The 16,367-nt window shown below is 39.8% G+C and overlaps 1 protein-coding gene across 1 annotated transcript; it reads right to left on the bottom strand.

Annotated features, from left to right (window-relative positions):
• Nucleotides 1-7,830: 7,830 nt before the first annotated feature.
• LOC143526140 (trace amine-associated receptor 13c-like) lies at nt 7,831-8,853 on the bottom strand. The gene has a single exon (XM_077020792.1). It carries the CDS (start codon nt 8,851-8,853, stop codon nt 7,831-7,833), a length of 1,023 nt encoding a protein of 340 aa, XP_076876907.1.
• Between the last annotated feature and the right edge of the window lie 7,514 nt (nt 8,854-16,367).

Here is a 16,367-nt window from a genome sequence, read left to right as displayed (position 1 = left end):
TAAAACACAACGTACATACACACACACATACAGACGATAACGAACAACGGACGTGCGCAATGTGAGGCACCGGTAGTTTCGCTGGGCGAGAGCGGAGTCTACCGGTCCCCAGCTCTAGTCACCGCCGTGTGATTTTACGGGTTTAAACACAAACAACATTTAAACACGGCGGGACGAGTGGGGACAGACTCAACACTCTCTCAGACAATACACGACAAACACACAGCACGTAGACAAACACTTACCACGAGACATGACCACGAACGAAGGAGAAAGCAAAGGAGACTGGCGGCTTCCGAAAGGTGGCTGGTTATTCTGTGACGGGCAGGGTGAGCAACTCAAAAAGGAAGCAATCACGCCAAGTCTCAGGGAAAGAGGATGGTTTAATAGAAAGTGTGCAAACCAAAAACCTGTGCATTGTTCCAAATGAAGGAAATAATAACCAGCAGTCAACAACTGGTACAAAGACAAGACGTATATAGACGAACAAACGACCCTCAGGTGAGACGGATCACGGGTCCCGCCCACCTGAGGAACGAACATCACGTGACCAAAAACAGGACCGCTGCCGCTGTAACCGGGGGCGACCGGTAGGGGGACCCCCCCACAACGTGACAATTTCAGATTAATTATTCTGTAAAGATAACTAAATGAGAACTTACACCCCACATTTAAAAGTTATGAACTACTGGTGATTTCTCCTGGGCTGAATATAATGTGTTGGCTTATAATTTGTATTGTGGTATAGTTTGTATTGTGGTATATAATATATATATATTGTTTTCAATTAATTACTGCCATAAATCCCTGCTTTGAAAATGGTAACAGCAGTGGGCAGGTTGTCCCGCGTCTGTTGAAAGTTGCGCATGCGCAGTACCAAAGAAGAAGAACAACGCAGTACGGCTAGTGGAGGGAACATTACAGGCGCGAAATAAAACTACCTTGTCCGAGATTTTTGAATCCGTATTTCATGCAGGTAAGTTGTATCGATTATCTTGTGTTTTTTAGGTACATACGTTTTAAATATTATTCGTGTTTCAATGTATATTTGCGTACACTGTTGCAGCTAATAACGACCTAACGTTAGCTAAAACCGCTAACAGGATGGACGAACTTGACGGCGTCACTGTGGCGACTGAGGTAATGTAGTCAAATATACATTTAACATAGTTACTGTTTTATTTGTACCTCATATTTTATTATGCACCAGTAACACCAATACAAATCCCTTGTAAGTAAACACCTACTTATAAATCTGATTCATCAGAAAGTTTAAGATCAGCTAATGTTGTAATCACATGAGTGTCCAGAGCTAGCTACCATTATGGTCACCTGTACATTTGGTACATTTGCCATCCTGATCCAGATGAATTTGATTCAAGTGACTCAACAGTGATTCTGGATGGCTCCTCACAAGGGAGCAGCATTCAAGACTGCCCTTCTGAAGGGAGTAGCACCCCAGACTCAGGCTGCAATGCCAGACTTCCAACATTGCATTTACAAATTGTGTTCATATTTTGCACTTATTTTGTTAGGAAGACTAATAAAATAACTAACAATATTTAACAATGTAAAATGTAATTATGTAACCATTTCTTCACATTTACATTTTTTTTACATTTTCATACCAAGCGTCAATCTCGCTTATGTGCATGGCTAACTTTTATGAATTAATGTCATGTATTTAATTATCTATATGTTTGTCCTTCAGCTAACATGCCCGCTGGCATTGACACTCCAGACACTGACAGTCCAGCAACCACAGGCAAGCACAGGGCCCTAACTAGAACAGCTAAAAAGCCTGCAGATATCGACACTTCAGACACACAGTTCAGCAACTATGGCCAAGCACCACAGAACCTTACAGTCTTTGTGTAAGAAGAAAAATCCAAACCATCTCTCAGCTCCTGGATTTGAATTTGCAGCCAGAAGAGCATTCATTGACTCTAATTCTTTTCGCAAAGAGGACAAACACAAGAAAATTTTAGAGGCGTATCCTTGTTTCAAGGACATTGGACATGTAAGTCATTATTGACTAACATAGTTCAAAACATGCCACCACACAAAACAATGTCTTGTGTGCCAGTTTCCTCCTGCTCCCCAATGCAATCAAATGTCTTTATATTTAAATTGGATAGGTGATGGGGGGGCTTCAATGTATTCTGGACAAAGAGAACATCCACTACATTGATGAGCTGAAGGGAAAATGGGACAACTTCTGCCAGAAGGTGCAGTTTTTTGGTGTGTGGAAAAAAGCTGCTGAAACGCCCAATGGGAATGGACAAAGGTAAACAATGATGTTTTAATGTTATTAGGATGGACATTAGGCAAGTTTATGTGGTAGTGTGTTGTTTTCTTTTCATTTGTGGTGGCTGTCCCATTATTTTTATAACCTTTTTATATTTTAGCAGATGTCAACTGTTGATCAGATTTGACCTTGTATTATTTAAGTGTAAAAGTAATTCATATCCTCAACAGATGAACAGGCTCTCGGTATCCTACATGTGCTGCCATCATTGTTTCCCTCTTCATCTGCTGCTCCAAAGAAGTTAGGGCATGCAAGTGAGGCTCTAGTGCACGTTCTCCAGGTGAGCAAAAATGAATGCACTACTTGGTTAATACCAGATTTTATTGACCTATGTAGAATTGATCATTTAAACAAAAGTGCTTCATCCTGATGCAAAGATGTCCATGTTATGTTTTTTTAGGAAAAAGAAGACCCCAATGACTAAAAGAAACGCCCCATCTCCTGTCCAGTCCTTATTCTGAGTTCGTCCAACTGCCTCCTGGCTGTAGGAGATGTACCGATAACTACGCTCCCAAAAGACAAGGTTACAGAGGGTGTTTTGTACCTTATGGCCCACTATTATACTCTACACCTTACTTACCCCAGGTGCGTAGCTACACTGCTTTCTGTCATACAATCCATGAGAGAGACCTCACACCATCTTTCAAGAAGAGCATGGCTGACTGGAAAGATTTTGTTGGCAAGTAAAGCCGTTTCCATTCGTATTCAGAATGTAGCCCAATGTTAAGACTTTAATAATAAGAATTTGGTTTATGTATGGACACATTGATCAGATATTCATGTTAATGTTAATAAGCACTTTGTAAGTGTAATGAGGGGACAGATTTCAGATGATCATGTCTGACTGTAATCCATGTGTTACACATATATGGCATGTTATGCTGTTTTTTTATTACCATTATTAGTATGTTATTATGGTCATACACACTGTGAGCCAAAACATGGTGCTCCAGTCATCCTGTCTCAGTGTAACTGACTAAATGCACTGGACTGTAAGAAATGTTTACTCCTGCATTTCAGAGCTAAATAAAATGTTTGTTAATGCAAAAGACTTTATTATTTTTATTAAGTATGTGGTTGTTTTAAATCTAGAACATTATCACTACAGTATTGTAGAGCTTACAATAAGTTAAATGCACTTGAACTGAGGTGAATTGTGTATTATTATGATAAAAAAGCACTTCTTAGTGAGTAATAAAATGCATAATATGAGTATTTCCAGCTAACTTCAGGACATATTTTATCCTAAAATGCTTAAATAATCCCTTTCTAATCTTATGTCAAGTTGGTGGTGGTCTAAAGTCTAAGACAATGTCACTATTTTAGAACTTAAAATGAGTTTAATACACTTGAAATAAGGGTACACAAAGCTACTTTTGAGGGAAAAATTGCTACTTTTGAGCATTACAAGCTTATTGTGATACACAAAACTTTCTAATACTAGTAAAATATAGCTCAAAATAAGTTTTCCTGAATCATTTCAAGATCAGTTTTATCTCAAAAGTCTTAAAAATCTTGCTTAAAACAAGATTAATATGCTAGTTTTGGCATTAATAATAATATTTGATTAGGTAGGTTTTGCTTAAATTAAGTCATTTTTAGTGTTTTTTGAGAGTACAAGATCATTTTTAGTGCAAAATTATTTTTCTTGTTTCAAGAAATCTTATCAAGCTAAATTTTCTCACTATACTGGCAGATAATTTTGCTTGATTCAACCATTCTTTTTCTCGTTTTGTTTATATTTTTTCTTATATTTTGGCACAGATTTTTTGCAGTGTGGATACCAGCTAGTCTGTTGACAGAGCACTGACAATGGCTCAGCAACCTGTGTCTTCTTCTCAGCTCTTTATAAAGGCACCTAAGCAGGTGTGACTCTGGGTTGATTGGCCCATTGGCTCCCCTGGTGGTCTGTGGTGGTCTGGTGCTAGAGCCAACACTTACAGGACCCCCCCTTTAGGAATGGCACCCAACCCTCCCAGCCCAGTGGTGCAATCCCACCAGAAGGTCCAGATAAGCTTGGTGTCAAAAAATATAGCAGGCTGGGACCCACAGGGGGGGGGGGGTGAGTTAATAATGATAATAATCTTTATTTGTATAGCACCTTTCATACATACATGTAACTCAAAGTGCTTTACAGTATAAATAAAAGAAACATTAAAAGGAGATAAGACAAAAAGACAAAAGGAAAATGTTAAAAGAAATTAAAGATAAAAATATTAAAATAACAAAAAGTAAAAAAGTAAAGTAAATAAGATAATAAAAAGTAAAGTAAATAGATAAATAGATAAAACTATTAAGATAGAGTTTCTTAACTAAAAGCGGATCTAAACAGGAATGTTTTGAGACTGCTCTTAAAACTATGCAGGGATGAAATGCCTCTGAGCTCTTCAGGAAGAGAATTCCAGAGCTTTGGGCCATAGTGGCTAAAAGCACCCTCGCCAATCTTTATTCGGCTTTTAGGAATCACCAGTAGATTACTGTTTGAAGACCTGAGAGACCTGACTGGAAGATATCTAACCATCATTTCACTCAGGTAAAGAGGGGCAAGACCATGAAGACATTTAAAAACCATGACTAGAACCTTAAAATCTATTCTAAAGCTGACAGGTAACCAGTGCAGTGAGTGGAGTGCAGATGTAATGTGATCTCTCTTTCTCCTGCGGGTCAGAACCCTTGCAGCCGCGTTCTGAACTCGCTGTAGGTGCGAAATAGAACTCTTTGGAAGAGCAGATAGAACAGCGTTACAATAATCTAGCCTTGATGTGATAAATGTTTTTCACTGTCAGCAAGAGAGAGCATATCTCAGACCTTAGCGATGTTTTGAAGGTGAAAATAAGCTGTCTTGCATGTAGTCATGATGTGTGATTTGAAGCTGAGCTCATTATCAAAGGTGACGCCCAGGTTCTTAACACATTGTCTGGCATTCAGATTCATTTGATTTAAATAAGTCTGGACATCATTCCTTTGTGAATCACTGCCAATAACAAGAACCTCTGTCTTCTGTTTATTTAACTGCAGAAAATTGTCAGACATCCATGTCTGTATATCATCTATGCAGTCAAACAGTGAGCAAATTGATTTTAGGGCTTTAGGTTCTAGCGAAATATAAAGTTGTGTGTCATCTGCATATTGATGATAACTAATACCATGTTTATTAATGATGTGTGGTAACAGAAGCATATATAGGTTGAATAGTAACGGCCCAAGAATTGATCCTTGGGGGACGCCACAAGTTATTTTTTGACGTGTGGAGGAAGAGGTACCTAATGCTACATAGTAATCACAGAGTGTAGTGGGCTGAGCCAGCCAGTAGGACCATTGTACTGGGGCACTAACTTCCAGGACTCAACCCAAAAAGGCAGGTAATTAGAAGAGAGCCACACCTGCCCAGGATGAAAGAACTATGCAAGGTGCTGTCTTCGGCCCACTTGTGAGCCTTGGCAGCAGTCAGGAGTGTGACCACAGCAGCCAACAAGACGACCAGTGGCTGAAACACCAACCTGCGACTCTTGCTCGGTAAACATGGTCAGAGCGTACCCACAGAGACACTCAAATGAATTTGCATAGTAAACCAGAACATCCCCCTCTATGAAGCTCAGATTTCCATGCATATCTCAGCATGTTTGAGTGATGTTGCTTCATTGATGACAGACCAGCACTTGAAGTTTAACCCCAGCAAAACAGAGTTTCTGTACATCACAGGAGCTCCCTTTCCTCCCCACAACCTCACCCAGCTATTGACATCTGAAGCTGCTCATAGCTGAGCATAACTTTGGACAACTAGTTCTCATTCTAATCTCATGTTTCAAACCTGACCTGGCCTTGCAAATGTCACCTTTGTAACATGCAAAGGATTTAGCACCATCTCTAACAAGAAGCTACCCAGTTTTCTGCCCCTTGTTTTATTCTCCACCTCATTGTAATCATTCTCACATGTGTATAGTTTATGTCCTTGCTAGTTCATGTATTTAAATCCTGTTCTATCTTCCTGGTTGTTGGTCATTGTGAGTATTCATATGTCCCTGGCTCTTGAGCATTTTTTGGGTTCACTATCTTGGCAAAACATGACTATGTTTCCTCATAATGTCCCTGCTTTGTGTTTGTACTTTCAGTTAGGTTTAGTAGTTTGCTGTCTGCAGTTTTATTTGGTTTTCCTTATTTGATGTTATCATCTTAGTTCTGTTTTGTTTGATCTTTTAATAAAATGGTTTCACTTGCGTCCAGCCCCCCAACCATCCATTACACTAGAGTATTTTGAAGTCTCATGGAAGAAAAGCATCACAACTATTCTCTGTCCTAGATTTCCACTGGCTGTCAGTCACTTGCCGTCTTCAAATGAAAACTGAAGACTTATCTATTTGTGAATATTTTAATGACCATTGATCCTGCACCTATGAAATTCATAATAATGTTGAGTAACTGAACCTCTAGCACATATTGTTTACTTTTGCACTCATCATTGTGATTTTGAGTATATACCTATTTTGCTAATTTTATGTACCAACATTGATGGGTTTCTACAGTGTTGTAGCTTGAACTACTACTCCTACTAACTTCTACTAACCTACTGTACTGGTTAGAATCCATTTTATGAGGAGACAAGGTACTTGTCTGCTAAATGCTGAAAACACTATTAAAATGAAAATGGGTGTTTCTAATAAAGTGGCATAAGAAAGGTCAAGTCCAACACAATTACAGCTTGTAAGACACCGTCCTTCCTAATCCTCTCTGGTCAGTTTCTGAGCAAGGGACAGTTACAGGACTGATGGACGTGTAAAAACATGGAAACCATTACCATGAGAGACAGGATGCCAGAAAGTGAGCACTTGTGACACTGTATTAAACAAGTTCACAATCAAAACAAAATAAAATAATTAAATTATTAGCCAGACTATCAACTTTGTAAGTATGTAACAAATGTAAGACTACAAATGTAAGAAAAACATTGTGTCAGGTGTCAAACTTAACTGGTACTGTTATAAATAATAAAAATAATATTATAAAGCAGAAAATAATAAAGCAGCTGATGAGTGTGGCATGATTAGGCTTTTTTCAATTCATTTTAAATCCTTAATTTTTATGTGAGCAATAATACACTTCTGTAATTAAAACAAAAATATTTCCCTCATAAATGTGAACTTTGTTTAAAAAAAGGTCTATATAGACCATAATTCGCAAAAAAGATGATGAATACAAAATAAATTATAACCATTATGTAATTATAAATACAAAATAAGCATACATTTAGAAGAATATTACATAATTGCACATGGAAAAGAAAACATGAAAGTATATCCCCTCTGTCTCGCGCACACACACATAAACACACACACACATACACACACACACACACACACACACACACACACACACGCACTATATATATAAAATTATTATTAAATGCTATTTTTTCTTTCCAAATTTTAATTGTTTAAATGAATAAATGCATACTATAAATCCTGCAGTTTTCTAAAAGTTAAATGGTTGGAAAAGCATCCTTGTCTTAGCAATAACTTTTCTAATCAGACATGTTCCACAAATAACGTAAACCTTGAAGATGATGACTGCAATGTTCTACAAGTTAGAATATACTTGGCTGATGCTCTAAACCATGGATAAAATATAGCATATATTAGGGGATTCATAGAAGAATTCATGTACGCTAGCCAGCCAAACACATTCCACACCAGTGACATTGAGGAAATACTTTCACCTGACAATGAACTTAAATAAAATGGTATCCAGCAAAAAAGATAAACACAAACAACAATTCCCAGAGTTTTTGCTGCTTTGGTTTCAGAACTGATTGAAACTTTGGTTCGTTGTGTGTTAGATGTCTTATTCAATGCAGATCTCACAGCTACAGCTTGTTGTTTTGCAACATTAAAAATGAATGAATACAGTATCAATATAATAGAACAAGGGGTTACAAACATAACTATGAGGTCAACAAACATCCATGGATATTTTACATACATTACACACTCTCCATGACATCTAATCATATTCTGAGGTGGATGCAGATCATCATTAAAGTATAAAAAGATGAAAGCATATAGTAGACAAAATGACCATTCAAAAGTGATGAATATAGAGGTTTTACAAACTGTGATTTTGGTGGAATAACTCAGAGGGTCATTAATAGCAATATACCGATCAACTGCAATCAGCATCATGCTACAGAGAGAAGCTGCCAATGAGAAAAAGTTTACCAGTAAAACAGCAGCACATGCCATGTTGCCAAGATACCAGCAGGTATCTATCAGTCCCATTATATTCACTGGCATAAGAATCAGTCCCACGAGAAGATCAGCTACAGCCAGAGAGAGGATGAGCAGGTTGGTTGGAGTGTGGAGCTGCTTGAAGTGAGAGATGGAGATTATCACCAGCAGGTTCAAAAACACAGTACACACAGAGATAAATGATAGGAAAGTGAATAAGAATATATTCCCAGTTCCTGTTCTGACCTCCTTTATACATGATAAGTTGTTGTCAGGAAAGCAGTACTGAGCCGTCATGTTGTGCTGATACTCTGTTACATTCATCTTCAGACACATGTCTACCTTTGCAGTGTATTTTTATAGCACATTATAAATCCTCCCACTAACATCTGAGTGGCTAGTTAGTCTGGATCATCACTCCCCTGATTTTCAACATGATTTTCATCATACATTGATGTCAAATGTCAAATTATACTGGTGACAAGACTGCTGTTTTGCATATTTTGGTGTGGTTTTTGAAACAGATTATAGTCAAAATGAACCAGCCTTCGGAGACATTTGATATTCATATAGAAATAATTACATTACAGAAGTATCAAGGATGGTTTTTTCCTAACCAGAACATGTGATCATCCAGATTTCCAGTGAATTAAGCACACAAAGTTTTTAACAAACATGAGTGTAGTTGCGAAAATTCTTACCAAATTCTGAGAAATGGGTTCATTCAATAAAAAAAAGCTGGACGACCAAAACTCCTATGAATTTAGCAACAGCAACCACTTTTTGTCGTCAGTCAGCAAGAGCCCCATAGCACTCATGTCTCTGGAATGTGGGTCGAGCTGTGCCTCAAAATTCAGATGCTGCAGACACCTACACCTAACTGTGAACGATCCAGACCGTCAGTCTAACACACTCAATTCAAACACAGTAGTGGGACCATTGTGCAGTGCACTTTATAGAGAGAATACAAGGGCCAGAGGTGGGATAAGAATGTCAGGTGAGTGAGGGTCAAAATACCAAATATGGAAAGGCCAAAGTTCAAAAAGGGCAAAATCCAAAAAAAAAAAAAAAAAACAGCACACACACTCCATCATAGGCCCCAGCCGAGTCCGGGGTGTGTGTGTGTGGGGGGGGGGGGGGGGGGGGGGGGGGGCATCAACGAGGACAGCCTCGGGGCAGAATAGACCTGTCTAGGTGAGCCAGATGAAAATCCTAAATGAGCAAAGGATGTAGGATGTCTGCAGACCCATGACTGTTTCTGTGGGCCTAATTATAATTGATAGTGGTATTTATAGTGGTATTAACAAGAAACAATGACGTAACATGCACTAGACTGTTATAGAAATTGCAGAGCTGCTAGTTTCTGATATAAGACAGTATTTCTGAACATCGTGTGTGATTGAATGTGGAAGTTTTTGGTCACCTGTTTATTGGTACTAACAACCCGGTCTCATTCTCCATGTGTATGAAATTGTACGCAAAACTAAGCACTGAAATGCGTACTTATGTGTACACAGAGAGCTGCATACAGATGTTACGCCGCTATCAAATACAAGTAAATACTCGCCGATTTCCGACCAAAATGATCCCTAGGCTATATGTAGGTGTCCAAACTGATTGCAATATCTTCTCTGTACAGTATATTAAAAGCAAACGCTAAAAAAGATTAGACATTTGACGTTTTGCGAGTTGAGAGAGAGAGAGAGACGCACTTTCTGAGCGTAATACCCAGTGCTATTAGGTCAGAATTCTTCACTAAAAAGACCAACATAATTACATTATTAATTTTTTTTATGTATTTAAAATTGTTCTTATTTTCTATTAGTGCTTTTTTTGTTTAGGTTTGTTCTTAAACTGCTGCAAACAATTAAATTTGTTAAAATTGGTCATGCCAATAAAGCAATCTTTAAGTGAATCGCGAGAGAGAGAGAGAGAGAGAGAAAGATGTTTCATAGTCAGTGATGGCTTAGTTACCTTGAAAAAGTAATCCGATTACTGATTACTGATTACTCCTTTAAAAAGTAACTTAGTTACATTACTGATTACTTGATTTTAAAAGTAACTACGTTAGATTACAAGTTACTTTAGTAGTTTCAGCAGCAAAATAAAATTTTCCAATACTCACTTTATTGGAAGTGCATTTTTAACAGTAACAATGTATTGAAGCAGGTTCGGTAACCGAGGCAGAAAAATCTCGAGGAGGGAAACTTTCTAGATAACACAACCCTGGCGCGCGCAGGCTCCGCCCCCCAGTGTCACTTAAAGGGCCAGACTCCTTGAGTGGCCAAGTGTCCGTTAGGGAATTCGTCGTGAGCAGTAGTAGTCACTATAGTATCTCCTGACATTACATTTGTGTAGCTGCGCGGTATTATTTGTACACTTATTTGTAAACGCAATACAAGCGAACTGTTCAGTCAGACAGCTATTTGTTGTGAAACTAAATACCATTACAATTTCAAGCATTTTAAAGTAGGCTACGTTAGTTAAAATTCCAGTACTTTTCAAACGTGGAACACAAAGCAACATTAAAATTCTTCAGGTAAATGTTCATTCCCCTGTTTTTAAGGGGTGTTTATTATACTATCGTTACAGGAGGACACTGCAAAAAATGACATGTAAAACGCGCTCGCGCTCTCACAGGGTCGCGCGCAGCGTGCGGAGTCGAGCGCTAAGGTCAGACGCAAAAGTAGAACTGAGCCAAGAAGAAAGCAAAAATATATATTTTTACTAGGGAAAATAAAAATAGTAATGCACAGTTACGTGGATAAGTAACTATAATCTGATTACTAGACTGGAAATAGTAGCGCGTTATATTACTCGTTACCGACAAAAGTGGTAAGATTAGAGTAACGCGTTACTAAGTAACGCTTTACTGACATCACTGTTCATAGTTTAGGGATTGTCTTTGGTTACATTTTTCTGTGTGGAGACAAACGTAATTTTCACCTAAACGTATTCCTTCTTTTATTCTCTGTTTCTGGTTCTTCTCAGGTTCTGATACACCTAAATGAACTGATTAGTATGCAATCTTAAATAATGATGGATTAAAAAAAAGATTAGACATTTTGACGTTTTGCGAGAACACGTATGAAAACATCCCAACATATGTATGTATTTATGTGCTCAGACAAATACTCTTACTGTGAAGTTCTGCTCACATTGGTAAGGTTGCCATGCAATTTGAGCGCGATTGCGACCATCGATATCAAGGTTTTGAAGCAAAGATTGTTTAAGGGAGAGTCTAAGTTAGGGCACTACATTTCATACAGCCTGAAGTGAAAGTGAGCGCCTCCCAGCTGTCGGACTGTGTGCATTTCCGCATGAGCCACTGGACACAGAATCACAGCGCGCTTTCTCTCTTCACGGTGAGTGTCTAAGCAGTCAGGTGCTTAAACTTGCTTAGTAAACTACCTTAGATTAGTTAGCATGCCTTTAATTAACTTGAGATTTGATTAGTATCACAATTTCTATAAATCACAATTTCTAGTATCACAATTTCTATTTTTGCCCTCAAAATAAGTGCACCATGTAGAAGTTTACTTTTGACATGCTAAGAATGCGTGTCGGTGTTTAACAGGTGAAAATGTTCTTTGCTAGCTAGCGTTAGAGCTGGCCTAATTAGAGCATGTGCCTCTAATTATGTCAGGGTCGCCAACTCTCACGCATTGAGCGTGAGACATACACATTTGACTGTCTTCACACGCTCTCACGCCACACATCTAATTTCTCATGCCAAAAAAAATAATCTAGTTTATTTACCTCCGATCCATATCTGATTCAATGAGTTACTAGTTCGCCATTTTACACCCCGCCCAGTAACAATGTATGTTGCCCCCCCCCCCCCATCAACAACTTACGTTTGCGACCCCCCCCCCCCCCCCCGTCAACAACTTACACTCACTACCCCCTCCAGGTTTAAATTTCACTCCAAGTGATCTTGAAAAGTTGGCAACCCTGTTATGTATACCTAAATAATACACAGGTCTAGACTAACATTACTCAAACTATATGTCTATTAATGAATTATATAGAAATGACATTTCAGCTAGAGCTGATTGATATGTGAATTGTGAAAACATGAGTAAGAATTTTTTCACGATACGTGGCAGTATTTAAATATGTTAAAATATTATCAGAGTATAAAAGCACTATATTTTGCAACTATTGCAAACTGCTTTGTTGATGATTGTGTTCAGCAGCCAGAGGACTCTGATTTGAGTTCAGACAGTGTACCTCCTGTATTAGAACAGGTAGAGACTGAACATGTTGAGACGAGGGTTTAAATGAAAAGAAACCTCTTCAATGATCACTGCATCCTCACCCTCATCACCTGAGTCAATGTCTAATTCAGTAGTCTCAGCTGATGTGGTTACAGTCTTTCTTCCAGTGTTTCTGTGGGTCAAGTCCGGAATATTAACACATGGTCTAATGTCAACCCTATTCACTCTCTTGACAGGCCCTCCTTCTGCAGGTTGTACTGTGTAAGTTGTACCTACGATGTCTACAACTTGGTAAGCGACTGGACTCCAAGCATCCTGTATTTTGTTACGACCAGCCGGTCTGTGTCTCAGGTATACATACTCTCCTACTTCAACTGAAGGACAATAAACTTTGTGACTATGCTGAGCAATGCGTTCCGCTGCCTTTTGTTCACTATACTCTTTGGCTCTTGCATGGGCCTCTTTGAGTCTATGTTGGTGCACAGCAAGCCAATCAAGATTTTTGTTGTTGCCAGTTTCATTTGCAAGCAGTGCATCCACAGGAAGATGTGGATCTACCCCATAGAGCAAGAAGTAAGGGGAATACCCTGTAGTTGCGTGTGGGGTGACATTATACGCATATACAAGCTCGGGTAAGTGCTCAGGCCAGCGTTTCTTTTTGTCAGCTGGAAGTGTACGCAGTAGTTCATGGAGCGTGCGGTTAAAACATTCACACTGTGCATTCCCTGTGGGATGATGTGGTGTAGTGCGTGTCTTTTTCACACCGTACATTTTACAAAGCTCTGCCATGACCTCTGATTCAAAGGTACGGCCCTGGTCTGAATGCAAACGTTCAGGTACACCGTACTTCATAAACCACTCCTTTAAGAGGATTTTGGCTGTGGTTTCTGCTTTTTGGTCACGTGTCGGAAACGCTTGAGTAAATTTTGTGAACACATCAGTAATGACTAAAACATTCTCTCGGCCATCTGAGGCTGGTTCGAGAAGCGTGAAGTCCACTGCCACCACTTCTAAAGGCCGTGTTGCCAAAAAGGATTTCATTGGAGGGTGAATTTTTGGATTGGGCATTTTAGTGAGAACACAGCGCTGACAACTTTTGACCCAGTGCTCGATGTCCTTGTGCATCCCTACCCAAAATGCTCTTTGCCTCAACAATTTCAACGTCCTCTCTATTCCCTGATGGCCCATAGAGTCATGTACACTCTGCATTACAGACTGTTGTAAACAACTGGGAACAAGAAACTGAAAACACTCTCCCAAATGGTGATCATTCACTACTCTGTACAACAACCCATCACGCATCTGAATGTATTTCCATTGTTTCAACAATGATTTGACATTAACAGGAAGATTCTTTCTTTCCTGTGAACTTGGCTGACTGTCTCGATCCCAAAACTGTTTAAAAATGCTGATCACAGGATCTTGACACTGAAAGGTCTGTAGTTGTTCCTTGGAATAGCCTGGAAGGGTTGGTGTTGCTTTTTTAGAATGGGACCCACACTGATCAGCTTCTGTAGCCCTAATCTTGTTTAGCTGACAACATTTGACTCCTGCTGTGACCAACTCAGGGTCAAGAGTGGTACCTCTACAGATCAGGTTGCAAATTGCGATGCAATCATCAAACTCCTCATCATCATGTGGCTCTGGCTCCCCTGCTAACGGGTGCCGTGACAGTGCATCAGCTGCAGGGTTGCACCGACCTGGGCGGGTACTGCACATCAAAGTCAAAAGCAGCTAACTGTGCTACCCATCTTTGTTCAATAGCTCCAAGTTTTGCATTTTTTAGATGACACAAGGGATTATTATCTGTAATAACCGTGAACTTTGAGCCTAGCAAATAACCTCGAAACTTTTCCACTATTGCCCACTTGAGGGCAAGCAGCTCCAGTTTCATGCTGCTGTAGTTTTTGTCATTTCTCTCTGCATTTCTTAGTCGTCTACTTGCATATGCTATGACACGTTTCTTGTCACCTTGCTGCTGACATAGGATAGCTCCTAAGCCCTGACCACTCGCATCAGTCTCCAAGATGAATGGGCAAGTGAAATCTGCATATCCCAGAACAGGTGCAGTAACAAGCTTTTCTTTCAGTGTGTCAAATGCATCCTGGTTGTTAGCTTCCCACAGTGCACTCAGTCTTTGACTAGACTTGGCTGTACTAACAGCACCATGACATTGATTTACAAGGTCATGCAGTGGGGCTGCTATCTTAGAAAACCCTTCAACATACCTTCTGTAGTAGCTGCATAAGCCTAGAAATGACTGAAGCTCTTTAACAGTGGTGGGCTTAGACCACTCCTTGACTGCAGCTATCTTAGAGGGATCAGTTGCAATGCCCTCTGCAGAAATCTGGTGCCCAAGGAATTTAACTTCCTTCTGCAAAAAGTGACATTTTTCCCACTTCACTTTTAGTCCTGTGTATCTCAAACGTTTAAAGACAATGTCTAGCCTTTCCAGGTGAGACTCGAATGATGGTGAGTACACCAGTATATCGTCAAGATAGACCAACATGATGTCAAATATCAAATCGCTCATGGTTGCCTGCATCAATCTTTGAAACGTCGCAGGGCCATTACACACTCCCATGGGCATACGAACATACTCAAACAGCCCAAAAGGCGTGGTGAAGGCAGTCTTATGCCTATCTCTCTCATCCATAGCCACTTGATGATACCCACTTGCTAAATCAACTGTGGAGAAGTATTTTGCGCCTTTTAAAGCATCAAAACTCTCATCGATGCGAGGCAACGGAAATGCATCTTTCCTAGTCTTAAGATTTAGTTTACGGTAGTCTACGCATAAACGTATGCTACCATCACTCTTGCGGACTACCACAACGGGTGAGGCGTAAGCACTTTCACTTTCCTGTATGATCCCTTTCCTCAAAAGTTTTGAGATGTGTTCTTGTACTTCTTGGTACTGATTAGGAGGTATACGACGATATGGTTGTGTGACGGGGACGTCATCAACCAACTTAATCTCATGCTTCACCTTTTCTGTGTGGCCAAGATTTTCCTCATCATCTGTAAACACATCTCTGTAACAAGAAACTAATGCACCGAGAGCGACTCGCTCTTCCTCAGTACCTCCTATGTCAAGTTTGTCCAACATGGTTTGAACCTTACTGCTAGTTGGATCGGTGTTGGAATCCACTAAAACCTGTTCAACATCTGCAGAGATGCGCTTAAACTTTACTTGGCATGTCTGCTCCCTTTCAACACAATCAACGTTGGAGATAATGCCTAGCCTTGTTCTAGGGCACAACCACACATCCTCTGAGGAAAAGTTAACAACCTGGAGGGGATGAAAATGGCTGGCATTTGTAACAAGTGTTGGGATAACTACCAGACCAGGAGGTTGAGGTGTGGTCACCGGTTCAATGATAATCTGAGAGGATGCACCTGAGGTTTTGGTGTGGCCTCTCACAAGTACCGTGGACACTGAGGCCGCCGGGATACGTACTTTCTCTCTGCCTGCAACCCTGGCTGTCACCTTCCTCTCAATGCAACAGACTTGTATCTGTTGGAAAGCTGTCCTCCACCCAGAGTCTAAGGATCCTCCCAAAGCACTGTCAAACTCTGCTGCTACAAGCTGTCTGCATCTGCAAATGACATTCATAC

Source organism: Brachyhypopomus gauderio, chromosome 10 (assembly GCF_052324685.1).
Source record: "Brachyhypopomus gauderio isolate BG-103 chromosome 10, BGAUD_0.2, whole genome shotgun sequence".
Lineage (NCBI taxonomy): Eukaryota > Metazoa > Chordata > Actinopteri > Gymnotiformes > Hypopomidae > Brachyhypopomus > Brachyhypopomus gauderio.
Note: the sequence above shows the minus strand (reverse complement) of the source record. Positions and strands in the feature narration are given on the sequence as shown.

What these genes read in the sequence shown, in the direction of transcription:
- LOC143526140 (XM_077020792.1), bottom strand. Translation starts at nt 8,853, where the DNA reads ATGAATGTAACAGAGTATCAGCACAACATGACGGCTCAGTACTGCTTT.